Genomic DNA, 22,328 nt, shown 5'->3' with positions numbered 1-22,328 from the left:
ATAAGTATAATTTTCAGTATTAGTATTTGACAAATAATTTAAACTATATATACGGAACAGTGCCGCCAAACAGGTGTATAGTAGGAGCTGCTACTCAAAAATGCGAAGTCTAGTCAACAACTGTTTGCCGAAAGTAAAATTTACTCCTTATAAGGTTGAGTTCGCGTTAAATATAAATTGTCTATAATTTAACTGGGCCGCGCCTCGTAACTTTAGTGCTATAAAAATGTTGGAAGCTACTTTCTTTCGTTAAACTTTGCACGTGATTAGAAGGATGTTCCTTTATTACACATGCCACCAATCAGCAGTGTGATGCTAGGTCATGAAGAACTGAACAACCTTATCAAGGTCTTCTGCCTCCACACATGATCGCAGCACCCGGTGCCTACTGCCCCGAGAAAGCAGACACCGTGCTTGCAGTCACTCCGGCCTACACCTTCGGCCAGAAGCCCAAGGACGCAAAGCCTGAAGACATTCCCGGTAATCATATTGGAGCCCTAGGATAGAAACGCATTAAGCACGTTGCATGACCATCAGGCCCGACAATCCTCAAAACTGATCGCCTATGTGTGTACTCACGTTTGATATCGCAAGTTGGGAGGATGTAATAACAGTTGTAAAACGAGTTCGCGAAAACTGAACTTTACGTCGTTTTGATCTGCGAGGGGCATTTGAGAGGTGGTTTGCTTTAAGGGCCTTCCTTGTGCAAGGAGCTTCTAATTGACTGCTTTCAGCAGGACACTATCTCTGAGCGCCATTGGAGATTGATGCAGATTCTTCTTTTGCAATGCTCATGAGAATTATGCTTTTTGATGTCATGAAAAGTTTTTAGCTCATATACAGCGCGTTGTACAATTACCGTCGAGCTGTAGAATGCTTCTCCCAGTTAAACCGCGCAGTCCTCGCTGCTCAAATTCCGTACAGAAATGGAATTTTGTTGCTAGTATCTTTATTACGAAATTTGATTGGGGTAAATTTCTGATTCGATTACATGACGTTGGATGTTCCCATCGTATGCGGCGGCGGCGATGCAAAAGCCGCTTCCCCAACGCTAACACCTGTGGCACCATCTTGTGCTGGTTCCTGAAAATCTGTCGCTGCACGAGATGCCCAGGAAGGTTGTTGCACAAGATGGCGCCACCGGTGTTAGCGTCGAGGCAGTGGTTTCTTTTGCTCCACCGCCACCACATACGGAGGTGAGCATGCACAAAGAAATTGACATACCACTGGAAGGAAACCAATACAAGAGTCGATGCACAGAAACAAGCTTTGACATCCTTCTGTAATTCCAACGTGGCAGTGCACGCTAGTTAGTTAGCGCGCCATTTCTATCCTTTTCTCGCTTAAGTACGTTATTACAGTCTTTCATTCTGAATAAATTCATTCTTACATTTTTAAATACCCCCTATTGATGAATAAATCAAGCATGAAACTTCGTAAAAGGCTGGAAGAAGAGAAACACTGAATGTCATAAATGTTTTACTATGAAGAGTTCTTATTTCATATTTATCAATATATCAGTCCCATATGAATAAAGAATGCGTCATGAGTTGGAGCACGACGCAACAGATCAGAAAGTGCTAGCACCGAATCAGAGTAAACATTGCTAACTGCGTAATCATAATTAAGTTCGCTAAAATTGTGTGAACTCCTGATTTTAAGCTTTTGCATGACAGTGATTATTTGCTCAGATATTTCAGCTTTTAGAGCGTGAATAATCACACATTACAACACGCGTGCTCCAATTAAAAGAAATCGACCTTATCCCTAAACAAAATCATAACAAAGAGTTTTTTTTAAAGCTTGGCTACGCAATGCAACGCTAGAAAGTTTGATCTATCCTTATAACATTGATATTTAGCATAGTAGAATAATTTATAGTTTTTTGCGTAACAGTGTATTTAGATTTTTACTCCTCGTGATTAGGTTCTATATTTATTTTTTGCCTTCACTTATGCTTGCAGTAATTACGAATAAAGCAGACCGTAAACTGTTTCTATTCCGAGAGGCTAGAAACGCGCTTGGTATACTCAGTAAACAGAAAATTTACTGGCCACTGACAGATTGTCTTGCTTCTGAGACCAGCCACGTTACATCTCTCTTCTCTTTTCCTTTTCCTTTTTTCATTCTTAACCACAAAAACTAACACGGTTTATTTCTCGCCGCCTAGCACCAGGATCCTATCACCCTGAGCGGGCGTATTCTCTCTTGGTCCGCAAGCATTCTTTCACATTCGGCACGAAACCGAAGAATACCAGGCCAGACGACGTACCTGGTAAATCGTGACAGATCTACAGCTAGCTGCTTTTCTTTTCTGAATCTGTTCATTGCCTCAGAAGAAACGCTTCTATCCCAAAACAAAGGAAGATTATGATGCTGCTCTGGTACACATCTATAACAAAGTCTAACGCTATCCGGTGTTTGTCACAGCTTAATGCACCTTAGTCATGAACAAGCCAACCTACCCTGGAGCACATGATGCACATTATAAAGTTCCTGTACAGCCCTGACTGCACTTATTTTATACAGTTCAGTGCAACGTAGAATATTTATTATGCCTCCGCTAATCGCGACGTCCTTCTTTGCTAAGACGTGCAGCAAAGGTGTGCAGCTATATTATTGCAAATTAAACATTGCCTCTAACTTTCAGGTAGCTGTATGGTACAAGTACCAGCTAAGATAAAAGCACCACTCATCGTAACTGCTGGCATCTATAACACCCTTCATATTCTGGCTTCTGCAAGGAGAAATGTAGTAGAACATGAAAACTGAAGCGAATTCACATTGCGTTGTCTTCATAACGAAATGCACGGTGGCCCTCAGGCTCCGCCTAAGGATATGGCTCGATAGCGATCTGTAACCCTCTAGGATGATTTCGCATTCCTAAATCGATGTAGACTGTGAAAACCACTCTCGAGCTTATTACGCTGACGTGCCACCTGTTTTGGCCACCACGTAACAGACATCGAAGGAGTTCCGGAGACCGTCGCATGCCAGCGCCATAGATTTTTTCCCCCTATCTTATTAGCGATATCTCAGTATTGTGGCTTGGACAAACGAGCCCATTACAAAATCGAGCAAATGTGCATGTATGCGCTTTCTTTTTTTTTATAGCTTGCACTTTAGTCTTTAGTTCTACATTATGATTTTTCTCTCAATAGTGACAATGCGTGGATGCTAGCGTCAAATTTCACAACTCTATCAACCGTTCGGAAAAAGCTGCGTAACGCGTCCAAACTGCTCGTTCTGCATTGCTGCTGTAATACTGAGAGAATGGACTCAGTAAGCTTCGTGATATAACAGAATGTCATAAAATCATTGCTTCAATTAATCCACCTAAAGCGGAGAAAGAAGGGCCAGAAATTGATTCTAAGTCCGGTACTCAATAAGTTTAACCATAATAAACATCCTTGCAGTAATTCCACCTAAAGCACAGGTTAAATCATCGATATTGTATGAACCCTTTGTCTTTTTGGATACAAAAAGTTAACTAAATACCTCGTTCAAAAGGACAGGATAATACAGAGGCTTTAAAAGAAGGCATAATAAAGGAGCAGGACGATAGTAGTAGTCATGTAGCCCTTACAGTTCTAGACGACGTTTTAAAGCTGCAATCTTCGTTCGAATGGTGTTACCCGCTGGCCAAATAGACTACATCATTTATGCTAGAAGTATCCATCGTAGTCGACAACAGAATAAAAGTAATAAAGAACAAAAACACGCCAGCTGATGGTTGTTTCCGTTCTTTTATGATAAAATTGGATTGTTTTGCGAGGGTTATATTACTCTGATGTATGTTTCTTCTTTCAGCGCCCGGAAAGTACAATGTTCCAGAGCCGGACACCTACAAAAGCAAGTCTCCCGCGTACACACTCAGTTACCGCACTAATATCCCCTCGGACCATACCAAGAAGCCCGGGCCTGGCGCGCATTCTCCAGAAAGGGTACCATATTGTTCATTGCATCTCTGGACGCTACTGTAGAGCTAACTTGAGATGGCGATAACCAAATTAATCGAAGATGAGTTAAATACATGCCGCTGGGGTTATTATCCAGCACCGCCCAACATAAATTTTTTATTGTTCATTATCTTGGTTATTACCCAACACCCCGCAATATTTATTTTCAATTGCTAATGTTTACAAATATTTCAATTGTACACTAGCTATAATTTTTGTTCGGCTACTGCAAATTCATCTGACTAACCTAAGTTTCTTTATGAGAACAGAGCAAAAGTGGAGCCAAAATAATTATAACGGCGTTGTTTAGTGACGCCAGATGCTATGTATCATGCAGAAATGCAGTCATGTTTGTCGTTACTTCCTTGAAAAGCCTCTTAATGGCAGCAGGAAACCATACTGGCATGTATTTAGACCAGTCTATCATTAATGTGTGCTATTTTACGCTCCTATGTTTTCCGTGGCATCGGTGAGATGTATTACTGTATTGCGACTTGAAGTAAAAATCAATGCAGCACTCTTTTTTATTTCTCTCTATATAAGCACGCAAATCTTTTACAGAAAATTCCTGCCCCTGCAGGTTTCTACCATCAGGTCATGAAGGCAGCGGCCCTAAGCTCTTTCTGTGAAAGGTGTTCGGTATGAAAATCTCGTGTCGCAGTGAACTTGACGCACAGTCAGTCAAGCGATTCATTTTATATAGAGCCTTGTTGATCGAGAAAGTCACGCTTTGATTGCCTACTGCGTATAAACATTTCTCCCAACGTAATAGCATCGCCCAGCTTATGACTGACGTCTTCAGGAGATATTCAGCGATGTTGAGAAGATGTCCATAAATTCACAAGAAATTGCAACATGTCTTCGTAGCAGAATTTTGCTCCTTGACCTTTATACGATGCTTTAGATTAATGTTTCCTTTCTATTGGCAAACTACACTCAGAGTACACAGACAATTTGTTCCTGTGACTTAGCCGCTTATTCGAGTATGTTCTCTTTTCTCGGGGCTGCCCTTTCTTCTGCCCTTTCGGGGCAAAAAGGGCAGAAGAAAGGGCAGTATAAAGGCAGTATAAGGCAGAAAGGTAGAAAGGGCAGCATTAGGCAGTATATAGAAAAGCCAGAAAGGGCAGCCCCTGCGGAGCTGTCCTTTCTGGGTTTTCTATATACTGCCTAATGATGTACATAATCTGTTCTATTCATCCCGTTTCTTTAGTAGCATTCTCCTTTCGATACATAATACGTATAAGCTTCCTTACATGAGATGAAAGGAACGGGAATTTGGGCAGATCTGTGGTGAATGCTATTGTCCGGTCTTCTGTTTAAAGCAACGAGCATAAAATACAAATCTATCAAGTCTGTCAGTATCTTCTATCAAGTATCTTCTACCAATTTCCACATGCCAGCCTGTCTCTCTGCAGGTTTGGATGAACAAAAGTAGCTCGCCTCGGTTCACCTTCGGCATCCGGCACAGTCCTGTGGCGGAGACAAAGAAGTAGAGCATCTCGTCGTCTAGTGGCGATTGGCGAAAGCGAAAGGAGGCCGCGAAGGTAAGAATTTATGACGTCTTTGTTATATCGATTCAGGCGGTGAACCAGACTGACTTCACACGTGCTTTCACACACTTTGCATCTCCTCAAAGTTGAAGCTGCATGATTAATAGCTGGCTTCAGCAATGCTATCAACTACCCAGTGTCGGCTTGCAAATTTGTAAATTCGAGATAAAATCCTGTAACTACCATAATACTTATCAGTTAGAATGAATTCATTATGTTTAATGCTTATTTGAAGTCATTGCGAATCTGGAAATATATTTTGCTATCGATACTAGTACTACATAGTTAAATAAGCAGAGCTAAATGTTACTGAAAACCTTTTAGTCACCCACAATAGCTTTCCTACTAGTAATATGCGTGGCGGGGATAGTTCATTCATGCTCATAAACTTATATAAACACAACAAAGACGACATAACAGGCAAGAAAGAAAGGACAGGACGCGCTGCTTGACACTGATTTATTTGGAACTACGACGACATAAATACTAAAAGATAAATGCATGATCAAATCAATAGCGCGTGCATGGCCAAGATTTCATATCAGAAAGGCGCAGGTAACTCATCTCGCCTTCTTTACATATCAATAAATGCAATCTTTCTATTATAAATTGCCACTAATAGCATACTGACACAATCACTCCCACACTTCTTGATTTGATAAGCCTCGACGAGCTCCCGCGCAAGCGTATCAGAGCTTCTAAGCAAGGCGCTAGTCCCTTTGAGGCAAGCGTCGAACTTAAGCAATTTTCCTTTTCCACAATCCTTAATGTGCACCGGTAGGTGAGACACAGTACCTGTCCGTAAGGACAAATTATGCTCCCGTAGCCGCTCGTTAATGCACCGGCCTGACTGTCCAATGTAAACGTTTCCCACATTTCAATGGAGTAATACCCCTTTACCGCACTTCACAAACCAATTTCTATGCTTAATAGAGCAGTGAACATTGTTGTCATTGTTGTGAACCAAAAGACACGAGGAAGAACGTTTCCGAGGGACCGAAAAAACCAGAGGCACATTGTACTTTTTAGCCAGGCCACGCGCTTGAGATTGTGCGCTACTTTATGCTGATATGGGATAATCACTAGCTTTACCTTTCTTAGTATGGTCGGACACCATTTTGTCATTGCTTACTCCTTCTAGTTTGAACTTCTTTAGCAAAGCTTCGGCAACAGTGATAACCATGTATTCATCCGTATTCATCTTTCGTCCTTCATCACGTATTCATATTTTAATATTTAAGAGTTCCTCGTTTTTCCGAATAATTCAGTTTCAAATAGCACCCTGTCGTTCTTGCCTGTTGTGCCGTCTCTTGCGCTTATAAGTTTAAGAGCTTCCTGAATGACACTTCAATATAAATGAGGCTTTCTATTCACTTAAAACAAAAGAAAAGCTGCATTAAGTTCTAATTTAATTTCGTGTATATAAGGGCATCTAATCGGTTAGCAGAGCTAGGAGAACTGCCTGTTACTTATATTAACTTGTCAACTGTGTCTAGTCCATTCGCCACATGGCACCCTTACTGCTTGGTTTTTATAGTGTTTAATGTTGCGCATTTCTTACTTTTAAGGCGAAAACCTTTTTAGACTCATGGGTGGCGGAAATAACCGCAAGGTCAGCAGAAAATGTCTAAAAACAAAAATGTTTGCACGAACTGAGAGTTTAGAAAAATATTTCTCCACCGGGAGTGGAACCACAATCTCTGCGGTCTCCGGACCACCACGTAAAAAACTCGGGCACGCCGGACTTGATAGAGATCGATCGTAATTCACTTTGTCAAGCGGGAGCATGATTGTAGCAATGACAACGAGCATGCAGTCAGTGATAATAATGTTGATAGTGGAGGCCACAATGACGGTGCATCTAGATGATAGTGATGATAATTATAGTAGGGATGACAATGACGGTGCAGTTAGTGAGATCAGTCCAGTCAAGTGGTTTTGCTAATTTCCACTCTTCAGCAGACTTAATCACAGTCCTGTAACTTTTTGTAGATTTTTCTGGTCACCAAGGGCTCCGGCTACCGGCGACTGACGGAGCTCTTGAGACTATTGCATGCTGACCGCTTTGTCTCTGATAAGGTGCCCTCTTTTTGAATTTTCTCTTTGCTTTTTGTTTTTCAGGACTAATGGCAGCTACCGCGCAGCGACTATAAACGGCCATCTCATCCCCACCATGATATGACCAATGAGTCGTCAGTGTTTCACCGAAACCGGTGGATCGTTCACTAGGCGCCCAAGCGCTTGCCAATTTTTCTATAATCTGGGCGATGGTACCTTGCCAACGTGCTGGACTTCAGTACGCGCTGCCAGTACAGTCGTTATTTTTTACGTGTTCAGGAAATGCAAGATGAGGCGGACGTCAATGCCCCACTGAGTGTTTGACTGTTCGCCAAGCGACATTCAGTAAGCTGCTGTAACCTTCGTTTTTTTTGTGTGTGCAGCTTGGATGCTTCGACGCATTGGGCTCTTGGTATTTGCTACGCATTGATACTCACGCATCCGAGGCTAAGCTAACAAAGCTTTTTGTTAGAATTTTATAGAAGCACGCTTTGATTTCACTATGACAGCTATTTTCCTACGGAAATGAAATTCAACAATAACAAAAAGAAAGGGTGTAAATACCCGGTTGTTTTTCCTTACCATTTTTTGTCACCATACTCGCAGAAATAAAAGTGCACTGCTTGCACACGGCATAAATGAGCGTCTGTTCCTTTTTCCCTGAAGCACACTTATATACATTGCGTTAACCTTAATAAATTTATATATCCTGGCATTGGAAGACGAAGCCACAAATCGCGGTACGTCTAGTAAAAAAAGATATTCTTACAAGTTCAACAATTGTTTTGATAATCCACAGAGAATCGCGTAGTACGAAGTCATTGCAGAGAATCGAGAGAGTTGACGGTCTGAAAGGTTAGCGAGACACTAAGAACTTTTTAATTTGTAACAGATCTATCCTTGAAACAAGGCCTTCGACTCGGGTATTTTTGAAGACCTAGCTTCTCTGCAGAAGCACCAAATTACGATTGAACTTGCACAGCACTCACCATTACACAACAGATTGCGTGAAGACAAAAGTATTGCATTGAAGAATAAGAGATGCAAACGTGCCCAAAAGCATTGCAACTAAACATCCACACAGATTTATTAACTGAGTCATGTAAACAGCGCGCTCAAATACAAGCTATCTGGTGTCAGCCGCTCCCATTATATAAGGTAGCAGTTCAGTTGCAGCAAATTGTAAGAATAACCTTGTTATTTGCATGCCGTAAAGATTACTAAGTTGGTCTAAAGTGGTTAGCAGGCGAATACGGGCTTCCTTACAGCCCAGCCCGTATGACGCTTTGGAACGCTAACTCTGCTTGCAGCGGGAAGACGTAATTTCTGCGTGGTGATCGCATAATTTTGTTTCTCATAATTGAGGCAGTTTGCTTTATTGTAGCATGTCGGGGTTATGTGCCCAACAGAGTTCTTTTAAATGCTGCCCGTTTAAAAAGAGTACCCTCTAATGGCGTTCAAATCGTAATGGCAATTGGAGAAACCGGTTTGGAGAAAGACCAAACAAAGGGTAGCTGGTACGGCTTTGACGAATAAGCTATTTTTACGCTGTCGATTGTGGTTGACAAGTTCCGAAAGCAAAATAAAGAGGATTCAAATCATCTCCAATAAACTGAGTTAACTTTAGATTGTGAGTTATACATTTTTACGCCTGCATTGCCTAAATATTACAACGTCTTCGAAGCCGTTGCAACGGCACTGTTTGCCGCCAGGATAGAAGTGCCATTGCGCGTAAGACGCTATCTTGCAATAAAAAAATGCCGAGCGACCGCCCGTGTGAATGCCCATCTTGGAACAGGACAGTGTATGTGGTTTTCTATCCGGCCGCGTCGTATAGAGTTGTTTGCAGAGCATTCACGAAATGTATTTTTATTGACGCGCATTGATGATTTTTGGCGTCTATCCTTTTTTTTTTTACATTGCAGTGCACCAATACGAAACGTTTGGAAATATTACGTCTCTAGAATTGGGCTACAGAAAGAAAAGATAATGAAAAGAGATGTACGAAATCGCAAAGTACGTTAGAGCCCTAACAGCTGGCGTTGATTCTTGCCACATGGAAATGCTGGAAAGAGTAAAAATAATATTCCCAGGAGGACCCTGAAGAGCACTCGTCTGACGGCATTGATAAAAGCGTAGAAAGGTCGACATGAGATATCTCCGGAGTGTATTTCCTCGAAAATATTGAATTTATTTATTTATCCAGGTCACCCCTAAATGCCCTCCAAAGGAGGGTATTACATAGGGGAGGATACAATTGTAAAAAACACGATGCAATTACCAACAATTACAATAAGAACCAATAAATATAACATCAAAAGAGGAAAGAAAAACACCAAATATTCTACACATTTCCGTCACAGCGAAGTAGCTCTTGGAATTTTTTTATGTTAGATTCTCTAGCGATGTGCGATGGCAAGTTATTTCATTAAATGATAGTGCGAGGTATGAATGAATTGGCATAAGATGATAAATGACACTTTGCGCGTTTAACTTTGAAGGCATGATCAAGTCGTGGAAAAATGACATCCGGTGGCTGAAACAAATCACTGCGCAGTAACTTCTTCATTTGCGCCCTGAATGAACCAAATATGTTTGCATTATTAGAAATCTCAGAAAGCTTCTCACTTCGCGAAACATGAAAAACATCAAAACAAATGTCGACTAGTTAGAAGAAGCAGAATTTTCATCTTGCGGAGAAAACATAGAAAAGCATCAAACCGTTCCGACAGCTTTTAGTTTGATGGAATTCAAAGAATGCATTACAATACATCGCAATCGAATTAGAGAGAATGAGGTAAGTGGTTAACACGAATTCTCGTCGTGTAATTTATAAGTAATTGCGTTGATAAAAAGCTTATTGAGGCTATAGGCTTTTTATCGCATTGACTTTTAAGACAAACGGCCTCTTGGCGGCATAAAAACTTAGTACATTCCGTCATGCAATTCTGTAAGTACAATAAGGCCTTAAATTTAGGCGAAGCTACACGCACACAAGCGAGTACGCACACACACGTGCAAATTTATATACCGGGTGTCCAAGCTAACTTTATCCCCAAAGGGTACAAAATAATTTCAGATAGGCCAGAGAAACCACTTGTATACAGCTCTCAGCCATCTGGCACACCGCAATTTTTTGTTTTGCAATTAAATAATAAGCGATTAGGATAATATTTCTAATTTAATAAGTATTGCTTTTAGGCAATAAATGTGATTTGCAAGGCTCAAGAGCATCTTCTGAACCGGCCTTCTATTTGCTTCTGATAAAGAAAGTAATAGTTATAAAAGTAAGTGGTTAGAAAGTAGGAGAAAAACGAAGTCACTTGGGCCGGCGCTGGGGGTCGTGGGCCGCCAAAAGGCGATAGAGCTATTATATAAACATATATAGTAATTCTAAAAGGAATTATGAAACTACGTCATAGTGGCCGTCATTATGTGGTGCATGAAGCACGGCAAAAAGTTGCGGGCGCTACTATAGGATTATCCTTATCCCGTTTAGTTCGTAGGGCTAAAGCTCTGCTCTGCACGACAAAACAGTGTCTATGACGTCACTTGTATGCCTTTGATACTCTGCCTTCAAAAAAAAAAAAGTTCTAGCCCCTCACAAATAAATTCCTTGAACTTGCAGGCAGCTTTCCGTGCAGTTGTGCAGAAGTTACATTGATGCGACAATGGTCACGCAACATTAGTGTTGAGGTCTGAGGTATATGGTTTCTCACATTTTGTTTCTTATCTTAAGGAAAAAGGTTGCGCTGGGGAATATATATATATGTATATATATATATATATATATATATATATATATATATATATATATATATATATATATATATGTATATATATATATATATATATATATATATATATATATATATATATATATATATATATATATATATATATATATCAACTCTTAACAGACAGACGTTCAATGCCAGCGCTAGATAAATATTTCATCGGCCTGCCTTTGAGTTGATATTCTAATCACAAAAGCGGCTGTGGCTATGAGCATCAGTCGTGCTATTACTGACAACTGTATTGCGATAATAAGTGTGTGTTCCCATGAATATAAGATTCGTTAAACAGTGTCGGAACAAAACAAAACATAGCGATAAGACAACTCACAAAGAAGGCCATGACAGCAGGGGTTCTATATTAGAGCTCTGTATTCCTTGGCCGGTACGTGCTTCATGTAGATAGCGTAAAAGCCTGAGATATGTTACTTTTGACGCACACCGGCTTACCAGGCGCCGTTTCGGTATGCGCAGTAGCCTTCCTTAGCCCCAACCTTAACAATGTGCGTGCTCAGATGGCAGGTATCTGCGATACTGAAATACTCCCATTTCTGATTAGCTGGCACTTTACTATCCTTTGTTCAACTTCGCTTCTGACATCGAACGAGATTTAAAACTCCTTCATATAGATTACAACTACACAACTCGTTCTGGTTTCACTCCACATTAAAAGTTTAGCTTTAATTGCAACAATACTCAGTGGTAATCAGCTCGAAATTTCAGATTTTGACCCAAACACAAAAAACAACTAGGAGATAGTACTAGACCCAAACGCTTGGTCTCTCTTGCATTGCCCGCCGGGGTGGTGCAGTGGTTACGGCGCTTGACTACTCTGCCCAAGGACACGGGATCGAATCTTGACCTCGGCGGCCGCTTTTCGATGGAGGCGAAAAGAAGGTGCCCGTGTGCTGTGCAATGTCAGTGCAGGTTAAAGAACCCCAGGTGGTCTAAATTTCCGGAGTCCTCCACTACGGCGTTTCTCATAGCCTGAGTCGCTTTGGGACGTTAAACCCCACAAACCAAACCAACCAATCTCTTGCATTGGCCTGTTTCTAAGTGTTCAAAATTTAAATTAGAGATCAAACCACCACTACATGTACAATCATGTAGCGTGTTTTAAAGCATTGTCACGAGAACCGCACTTTTTGTGTGACAGCATTAACGAATAATAAACCCTCTTGCGATAAAAAGACAAGAATAACGTTCCATAACAGCTACTTTTATTTATCTTTTTTGTAACGGCCAAACAGATAAGCGACAAATGTTGGGAAGCAGATGAAGCCCTGAACGATGTCCTCGTGACAAACCAATGCAGAAATGAAAGGACATCATGGGACGCTGCGGCGAGCATTCTGGTTAATGTAGCTCGAGGAACACACGCTGCCAGCATGACTGCCCAGTTACCGCAGTATACGTTGGTTGGCTTCGATGCGTGCCTTGACTGGAGGCCGCTGGTTTTTGTTGAGCCCATCCCCGAGAATAAGTTATGCCATGTATGTGGACTCGTCTGCAAGAAAACTGCCCTGCTTCCCTGTAGGCACCTACTTTGCGTGTCTTGCTACACTCAGTGCACGGAGGGGCTTGCAATAGCCTGCCCCTTGGACGGCGGCACATTCGGCGACAGAGATGTCGACTGGAAAGAGACCCCAGCAGACGAAATACTAAGGAGAGAGGTAAGCATGAATTTCCTGGTTTGGTGCAACTAAGTTAACGTTCTAATTGTTGCAAAAGGCACGCTTGTAATATTTGTTCGCCACATATACTGCGCCGCACGGTTTTTGTGAGAAAGGACGAGTTACAGACTAAACATAGTGACGCTAAGACGTAGCAAGCACAAGAGAGAAGGACGCTTGACGAGCGCTATTATTTTCAGACTCGAATAGTATGCACCATCTAGCCCAAATAGACGTTCTTCTAAAGGACGAGTTGTATGCGCAAGAACTGGTTCTGGAACAGGCCTCGCTCTGACTGTTCCTTGCTTTCAAGCATTCCCCACATATTTTGTAAATAATAAACATATCCTGTAACAATATTGAGGCTAGGAAACCTTATAGCGTAGGATGTGTTATGAAGTATATTCTGCAACAAAACAACACTGTGTCGGGACTGTCAAAGCGCAGTGCGCTGCGAAAAGTATATGCACTGTTGACTGAGCTACATCGCAAGGCATTGGACTTTCCCGCTGTACCCAGTATTTTATGTTGTAAATGGAACGTAATATTCTATTTCACAGGAGAGGTGCTTTAAATGATTGTGTTCAGTGTATGTCTACCTGAAGTTTGTGCACAAATCATCCGAGAAGGAAGAAGCGATGGATAAAAAAAATACTTAACAGCGTGCAACAGGAAGACAAATGGCGGGCAATTTTCGAGAGCTATAAATGCGAACTTGGCACGATAAATCGATATTTAAAGAATCCTTACGAACCTGCATGCCTAGCCTATGAGTAGCGTGTCGGCTCTGGGTGCCAAAGGACGCTGGTTTCAGTCTGGAGTTTCCACAAATCACTGAGCTTCTAAATGGCCTGGATGCTATAGCGCGAGCGCCCTAGAAAACATTAAGGCAAACAAACATAAAGCCATGAAGAAATATCGTAATAGCTGCTTGCAGAGCCTGAGATCGTGTTATTGTGGTGCATTCAATCCATTGATCTATTATCCTTCTGGCAATCCGCAATCAGCCGTGAAAACAGTAAGTTTACGAGCCTCGTTCAGTGCTGACACCGCTATCCGGCGCGACAGTATAGTCAGCTATGTGTTGAGCTCGAAGCTGAGTGAATTTTCTTTTTACTTCCTCGCGAAAGTTAGCGTTGTGCGTGCAGAGAATTTAGGTACTTCGCTTCTGATTGCACCGGCCTTATTTGAACAAGGTGTCCAGTACGTACTACAGTTTCCCCACCCAAATATTTTAACATATTTTTGCGGCAGAATTCAAATTTATGGGCTCATCCCGCGGACGTGAACATTTCGCTTGGCTGGTTTCCTGCGACGGAGCAATATGGCAAAATAGATTAGAAATGCGACATCGAGAGTGCGAACAGGCCGGGCACTTACCGAGCTCTTTATCATACCCGCGCCCAAAGTGTTCAAGTGAAATCTGCAGATCTTCCATGCCCAGATATCTGCAATTGAATCGCGACAGAATGCTTAATCTTTTTGTTGTTTCAAAAATGTACAGCTGCAACGGAAAAAGATTAGCAGAACTTGTGACCGGAGCAAAACATTTGCGATACGTAGCGCTAATATTTCAGTGTTTGCCGACAGTGAGAGTGCCAAGCACATTCCATTTTCAAACGAGAGGGGGGGGGGGGGGGGGAGGGGCAGGTAGAAATAGTCACGTTGCTTTCGTACACCAACATTGCTGCGCACGAGAGTTGATTTCATTTTTTTTTTGAGCTGGTGTTGCGAGCAGTGGTACATTTTTATCGCAACCTCTATCCCCCCAAAGCCCATAGTTTGCTGAGCTTCAGCTTTTGCTGTCCTGTGACGTTGGCTCTCCTGTGACGTAAGTTGCTTAAACACTAATCTTGAGCGCCTGGCAAGTGGATAGAATTTATAAGGAAAATCAAACCAAAACAAGAATTATTGAAAGAATAACGGTATCATAGATCAATAGCGCAGGCAAGAGCAGAAGACACAGCATCAGTGGAGACGCGATCGTAGAGAGCACTAGGGTTTGAAAAAGCAATCCCTGGAAGAAACTCTATCGACCAAACAGAACGGAGCGGGATCTTGTCGGCCGACACCGACCACATCAAAGCAGCGTGCAGCGAACATCAAGATTTTTGCTCCGCCTACGTTATCGCATTTAAAGATAAGTTTCTGGCTGCAATACCTCACCTGGATAATGAAGTAAGAGTCATTAGAACTGGACATATGTGAGACTGATGTCGAGAAGGGAATAGAGAGTTTAAACCCTGCTCAATCACCGAAACAGATGGGTTCGGCGCATGAGTTTTACAAACACTTCAAGCACGAAATCGCCTTTATTTTGAACTTGATCAACAACACAGCTTACACGGTAAATGCACTGTCTCCACTATGCTTCATCGCATTGTCTCCGTAATGTGTCACCGCATACGGTACTAACTCCTAATATTGATCAAAAAGGTAAACTATCGCTTGTTGCAGGCAACGGGCTCATAAAGCTTAGAAGTGATCGTGCATAGAGCTTAAAAGTGCAAACCGTAATTAAGACATAGTTGGTCCCCAGCAAACGTGTGATGTAAAAAGGGCAATTGTTCGTGAATGTTGTGATGACTGGGATAGTAGGGTGGCAATGTTCTAGATTGTTTTCAAAAAAAACATTTGATTGTGTAGCTCCCGACATTTTGTCTTCCACTTTGGATCATGTGAATCAGTTATCCTCCGGGGTGTGGCCCTGGTGTATTAAAACCGTTCAACAAGATATATTGTCAACAAGTCTGAAAGCACCGATTATCGGGCAGCGATCAGTACGGAAAGGCTGCCCCCTTAGAACCTTTTTCGTTTTGTATTTTCCCTGAACCTTTTTGCATGAAGATAACGAAAAACAAGAACATTAGTAGGTTTAAGTTATAGGCAGCTGACGTGAAGCTGTTTCCTACTCAGATGATGCTTTTATTTTAGGGCTAACAGAGACAGCCCGATTAAGACGGCGAGTTGTGTTCGTGACCTCTCTGAATTTACCGGTAGCAGGGTGAACTGGGCCAAGTGCCTGGGCAGTAGCATGGATTGTGGTCATTGATGCCCCACTACTTTGCCAATGTGACGTGGCCGAAGACTCCGACCAAGTGTTTAGACGTCAAGCTGAAATATTACCGCTTAATGTAAGCAAAGCTGGAAAAGGCAAACAAAAGAGCGACGTGAGAGAAGAGAATCAGAGAGGCACTAATACATCGGTTTTCAAGAGAGCTGCTGCATGCATTTTTATTTTCATCAGCAAGCTTCGGTAGGTAAGACAATACTGCACATTTTGCTTGTAAACATACAAAAGCTGCGCAGGGTTTCTACAGCGTTTTTTTTTCCTGCTTCCGCGTGGGAACGCGGCAGCACAACTAAGCAGTTTCGACGAATAAAACACGGGGGTTTGAGCCTCGGGCACCTCTTTTTAAACAAGGTGGTCAACCAATTTTTGTTTTTTTTTCGCGAAGTATCCGACCAGTTCTTGCGCACCGTCTGCAGAGTTAGACTGCAGTGCCCGTTCATGGAGTTTATCTCGACAGAAGGAGCATGTATGTTTTTTGGCTATTAAATGAAGCTTGCCGCAAGTTTTAGATTTATTTCAGTGCTTTTCTCTATGGCATATTTTGTTGGTGTAATGCAGACAATGCTGTACTGCGATCGCTATGATATTTGTTCCCGAGAACCCTTGTACTTATATTTGTAAAATGGCGAACTATAAGCGCAGACGTCTTAAATAGAGTTAAGAATGCAGGTGCTGCCAGGAGCTAAATTAAATTACATGAAATTACACATTTATATTACATATTACATAACTTCTTTACATAAAGTAAAGAAGTTAAGTAGGGAAGGTATTCTTTATTTATTCTAATGAACGCACTGAGCCGTCTGTAAGGAAACCGAAAAAATTATGACTGCTTTTTTTTACATTGTTAGAAGGGCTTTACTTTTGGGATACATTGCAGTGGGCAAAAATTTTCATTCAGACTCGCACGGCATACGATATTTGAGCACAAATAATGAGGATGCAGTGCCACTGAGTGTAATTATGCTTGTGGGCCTCCATTGCATATGGTGCTCCAGAAGAGCAGGTTATTGCTGGAAAGACATGGAAGACCTGCTAGAATTTATTTTCAGCAGAGTCTGCATTGGCGTATCGCCATTCAAAAAGCGGCTGAAAATCCTCCCGACTGGCTCAAAAGAGTTTGTCATAACCGGAGTTTTATTGTCACGAAGCCAGGCTAACACTTGCTGACCATGATCGCACGATATGCCCATAGCCATGTGCTCTAGATGTTACAATTGCGTTTTATTTGTGAAACATTGTGTGTCAAAGCCAGACAATGAAGACAAAATAATCCGGCGTAGAGTAGCAATAAGCGTACAGGGCTCGGGATCGGAGGGATGGTGGTTCGATTCCTAGCGGTGACAAAATTTATTTTCTTAAAGAGCAGCAGCATCACTTTTTGAGAAATTCGTGATATTCAAGGATTCAAATATACATAGGCTGTAGATAATACATGCAAGGTATTTTTGCACTAGCGTTCAAACTGATGGCGTAATCGACGAATAATTCCAGAGCTTCTCCTCACAGCATTTGAGTTGTTTGGAGAAGCTCGGTGCTGACGTCACGGATGGTAGTATTTCTGATGTTCGTTCCATTCGCCCACGTCCTGCTGCGCCTTTTGTGATGATGCTAATCAACATTTGTAAGGCTGTTTTTGGCAGTTTTGTTTTTATTTCATCCCATCAAGCGTGTCTATGCAGGAAAAAGACCGGTACCATCAATGACGTTACCATGCATCCCCCACCCGTCGCTGTGCAGTGCGGTGAAGCCTGATAGCTGTCGCGGATTTAATCGCTAATTGCGCCATTGTTTCAAAGCTAGCGTCAAGATGTTTCGCACGCTTTAAGTGCTAGCTGTAATCATTCAACCGCCCGAACCTCATCAAAGTCTAAAACCGGTGCAGCTTCTCCTTAAAAGGACACAAAGACACCCAAATATGCTATCAAAATCTAATAAACGGTATTTAGTGACACTGTCGCCTCATACCCTGCAGCAAAAAATCGAATTATTGCTGAGATATTGTGATAACAAGTTGAGCTTTTTTTTTTTGTTCCCACCGGTCGAATTCAAACTGTTTTCTCCTACTACGTGGAAGGGTAGGATGAGGCTCACTATGACGCAAGAGAAGACGCCGTGATTACTGGCGCGCGGGGAATACTTTGCTGGTGCGCGCCGAGTCATGATCTTAATTCGATACGTACTTAGGGTAGGCGCATCTGCTGCTTCGAGCTCTTATTTCAGGCACCGCCGCTCCAAAACGAAACTATCTGAGCACGCACGAAATGTCTGAGCCGGAACATAACCGAAACTAAAGCGGACGCCTGTGGAGCCGCCAAGTATATTTTTGTATTTGCCTTGCAATATCTACGTTGCCTTTTTGCCGTCGTCTACGTGTGATATAAGCATGCTTTCAAATTCGAGATAAAACCTATTAACGCATTCAAACGGGTAACGTAATCAGCATTTGTCAGCCTCCGGGATCCTTAGCGCGTCACGCGATTTGTAGTTGCAAGTCTCAGCCGTCTCGGCCATTTCGGCTTTGGCGGCTGTGGCGGCGATACCTGTATTTCTGTTCTTTCTCCTTGCTACCTTATAACAACTCTGTTTTCAGTAAGAGTGTATTTTTTGTAACCAGGAACGGGCATTCCATCGATGCAAGCCCACTTCAATTTTCTCTTTAGTGTCCCTTTAAGTATAAGTACGAAGGACGTTTTTCGCCACACTTTCTAGTGACTCGAAGCATGAGGGAAAACTGCTGCGATCCTGCTTTGCTACCTTTTCTACCTTCTTCGAATGGGATTTTTCGAATTGCATAGTGGAAAAATATTGGAAGTGTTTCCTGTGAGGATTGCTGTTGTGACCGTGTTTCTCGTGTAATGCAGTAAAAATCCTCGCACGTTCCAGTACAGTTCTGAAAAAGTTTCTTCGCTTTTCTTTACCTTAGGTCATGTGCTGGAACAAAGAAAGTGGATGTACAGCCGTGATTGCAGCCTCGGAGATCTCTCTGCACTACCAACACGATTGCCAATGCCACTCCCTCTCCTGTCCAAGGTGCACGAACACAGTTTTCTGCAAGGACATATGCACACACCGGAAGTCGGACTATGCTTCATGTGTCACTCCTGTTAGGTCCGATGAAGAAAATAGTTTCTCGTTCAACGATCAAACGACCTCCTCACCTTTAAATTCATCGTTTGGAGCACACCCATGTCAAATGAGAACTAACCCCGGGACATTGCCGATCGATACCGACATACGCGATGACAGATTCGTCGAAATCTGTAACAGCTTGAACGCTTTAAAAGAAACTCTAAAGCAAGAGCTCGGTGCTATAATGCAATGTGTAAGACAACAGCAGGAACACGTCAGACCGAATGAAGCAACGAGCGGTGTAACAGAGACGTTGATAGGATTGACACGCCTTATTAAAAGCAGTCAGGTTGGCTTGCAGCTTAGTGTGGGTGAAATATTGGCATCGATTGCTGACGTGAAGGCAGACCTTACGGGACAAGGGAGTCAAACCGTGAACCTTCCGTACGCCCCGACGGCATTAAGGAACAGTGTGGAAGATGAGCTGGCTAGCGCTATTGAACACAACGCAGGACAGGTGACGGATCGGGCTGGCGTTGAAAGTTTTGCGTATGGCGAAACCGAAAATCGTCTTAATGCATACCGATTCAATACCTCACCCAACCTCACCGAAAAATTGCTCCGGACCATTGAAATGCATGTCGACGAATGCGTCTTCTTTCTCAAGGGCGTGCAATCACTCAAGCAAGCAGCAATTGAGAATGGATGTTCTTGCTATATCCACGAGAAGGTGTATCTTCGCGGTTACTCCGTTACACCTGGAGTAATGTTCGAGAGAGAGCGAGACAACGTGAGGATATGTGCGGTTATGGACCTGCACAAGGGGGACCTAGACGATTATCTTGTGTGGCCCATTCCTATGAGAATTGAACTGTCCATCATGCATACTATGAAAAATACAGTGAGACACTCCGTTCATGTGCCATACTCTTCTCGCGTGTTTCAAAGGCCGGCGGGGTCAAGTGTTCGGGTGAACTGGTTTCCAGCCAACCCGGTGAAGTTGCGAGACCTTGTGCGGGATGGATACGTGAGTAGCGACCGGCTCCTCTTGAAGTGGCGGCTCCGCCGGTGAACTGCACTGAAATGTAACCAGCGGCTGACAGAAGTATGAAACGAAGACCTTTTCTTTAGTCCTGCATGCATGCATTTTTGACTACATTCCATAATCATGGCCTTAACGTTGGGACTATTGCGACATTTTCAATTTGTGTTTAATGACACTGGCTCTGAATTGTACTTTTCACTTTCATCCTAGATAAGAGCGTGCTATGTTCTGCGCCACTTCTTGTATCCTGCCAGGAAGGAAATAAAAAAATTATTTCATGTCTTGGCGATAAACACTTCTCAATATTCCCGTGGCCTCAATGCAACATATACAGAACCAATGCTTCTAAGGGCATGGAACGATTATTCAAATGTCTCGGAAGGAAGCTCAACCTTCCACGTAACAGAGGTGGGGTAATATGCAAATACAATTACAAAACATTCATCTTCAGCAATATTAGTCCAACGCAATACGCAGTTACATATTCTTAAAGCAGTGTTTCACCGACTCTTTTTGTGTGTTATGGGTTGCGTAGAGAAGAGAAGGTTCTTACAGCGTCATACCACTCAATAAAGCAGTGAGAGGTGCCCCCGACAAGCTAAGAGAAGGACAAACAGTTGCAAGTTTCTCAGCTATATACTACAGAAGCTAGACACTATCCTAAGGGTTGCGGACATAGATACATACGTAAAGAGCGGACACTACCGTAGGGCCCTGCGGCCGAGATGCGCCAGCGCCCCGAGCGAGTGGTCGGACCGCTATTTTCGTCCTCTAAGATTTTCGGTGCTTGCTTTTGCTCTGTTTTGATTTCGGTTTCTGTTTCAATAGTAATGCTTTCTATTATGATTTACCTTTGGTTGTTAAAATATCCAACTACATAGTTTAGTTTCGCCCTAGTGCTTTAACGATTCCTTGCATACGGACGAATAAAGTCGGATCGCAACCTCTTTAGTGGAAGTTCCGGCAAAGTTCTCGCTGAACATAAGCGTGGCTTACTTAGTTAATGTAGGTTAGAATAATGCGATCACAGCTGTACTTATTGTAACTTTTTGCCGTCATTGAGCCGCTTTTCTCTGGCACACATGGAGGCAGAGGTTCCATAAAAAAAATTGTTTGCCTCTTGAAATGCACAGAAAGAATACTGGATCACACACTTTATAAAATACGTCATATTACAAAGAGCAACAAGATTGAAGGTATAGTGAAGCACGCGGCACAGTGTTACGATGAAAAAAATTCGCATACCCGCTATGTGCTTTTCCTCTAAAACATCACCCGTGAGAGCAACAGAAAAGGAGTTGTGAACGGGTAGGCGCAAGTAACGAGGAAAACATGCAGGCACAACCCACGCGGAATTTCTATAAATCAGCCTTGGTCAGTAGGCTGTTCAGAAATTTAAACACAACACAGTGAATACATAATACTATCTCAATGGTATGCTTATACTCATGATCGCGGATAAAATTGCCTTTTCCCCGTATGACAAAGGTATTACAGGAAGTCCACTGTACCGAATAATAGCAGATGTCAAAATTCAGGCCACAAGTAGGCAGCAGCGATTTTTAGACAACGAGAATGCTTTAGCCATTACAAGGAATTCGACATGTAAATGGTGCTTCCGAAGAAGGAAAAGCGCATGCATTGTTCAAATACAGCGAAGTAAACACCATCCACGAAACGATCCCAAAGGCGCGAAAACACCCAGTTCTTATACTGCAAAATAAGAGTTTGTGCTAAGATACATCTGAGCCACCGAAAAATTCTATATTAAACCGTAGGTGCTACGAATGATTTTAGAAAATTACGCAATCGAAGGAAAAGGCATGTTCTTTAGAAAAACCCGACCCAAAGATATACAGTAACTGCACACTAAAAGTGCGTCATGGCTCATATTTTGTTACACGTGCAAAATACGTTCACGTTGTGCGACAAACTACTTGCGAAAAGCGTTCTTAGCTCGAAAGACAACAAAATTATTTCTGCAGACAAACACAAATAAGTTACCAGCCAAACGAGGTGACGCATTCAAAAGCATGGTGAGGTGGGCGTAGCCGGCAGCACATGACCGGCGCAGCATCAAAGTTTATATGAAAAATATTGGAGG

General features: G+C 42.4%; 2 protein-coding genes across 2 annotated transcripts in view; both read left to right on the top strand.

Annotated features, from left to right (window-relative positions):
• Nucleotides 1-8,206, top strand: part of LOC146173757 (uncharacterized) — a 70,940-nt gene extending 62,734 nt beyond the window's left edge. Inside the window, exons 45-49 of the mRNA XM_084584571.1 lie at nucleotides 376-480; nucleotides 2,171-2,275; nucleotides 3,811-3,944; nucleotides 5,375-5,503; nucleotides 7,631-8,206. Of these exons, the coding sequence (XP_084440697.1) occupies nucleotides 376-480; nucleotides 2,171-2,275; nucleotides 3,811-3,944; nucleotides 5,375-5,452 (422 nt within the window). The 3' untranslated portion in view covers nucleotides 5,453-5,503; nucleotides 7,631-8,206. The remainder of the gene's footprint in view (nucleotides 1-375; nucleotides 481-2,170; nucleotides 2,276-3,810; nucleotides 3,945-5,374; nucleotides 5,504-7,630) is intronic.
• Nucleotides 8,207-12,662: 4,456 nt separating this feature from the next.
• Nucleotides 12,663-20,511, top strand: LOC146173756 (uncharacterized). The gene is made up of 2 exons (XM_084583522.1): nucleotides 12,663-13,034; nucleotides 19,034-20,511. The coding sequence occupies exons 1-2, from the start codon at nucleotides 12,750-12,752 to the stop codon at nucleotides 20,249-20,251; spliced, it is 1,503 nt and encodes a 500-aa protein (XP_084439648.1). The 5' UTR covers nucleotides 12,663-12,749; the 3' UTR covers nucleotides 20,252-20,511.
• The last annotated feature ends 1,817 nt before the right edge of the window (nucleotides 20,512-22,328 follow it).

The sequence above is a fragment of the Amblyomma maculatum genome, chromosome 11 (genome assembly GCF_055883805.1).
Source record: "Amblyomma maculatum isolate TAMU_Amacu chromosome 11, ASM5588380v1, whole genome shotgun sequence".
Lineage (NCBI taxonomy): Eukaryota > Metazoa > Arthropoda > Arachnida > Ixodida > Ixodidae > Amblyomma > Amblyomma maculatum.
The sequence above is the reverse complement of the archived record's forward strand: the minus strand, read 5'-3'. Positions and strand labels throughout refer to the sequence as shown.

Excerpts from the sequence above, each read along its gene's own strand:
- LOC146173756 (XM_084583522.1), top strand. The coding sequence starts at position 12,750 with ATGACTGCCCAGTTACCGCAGTATACGTTGGTTGGCTTCGATGCGTGC. Across the intron at positions 13,035-19,033 it reads ACGAAATACTAAGGAGAGAG|GTCATGTGCTGGAACAAAGA; the intron begins GTAAGCATGAAT and ends TCTTTACCTTAG.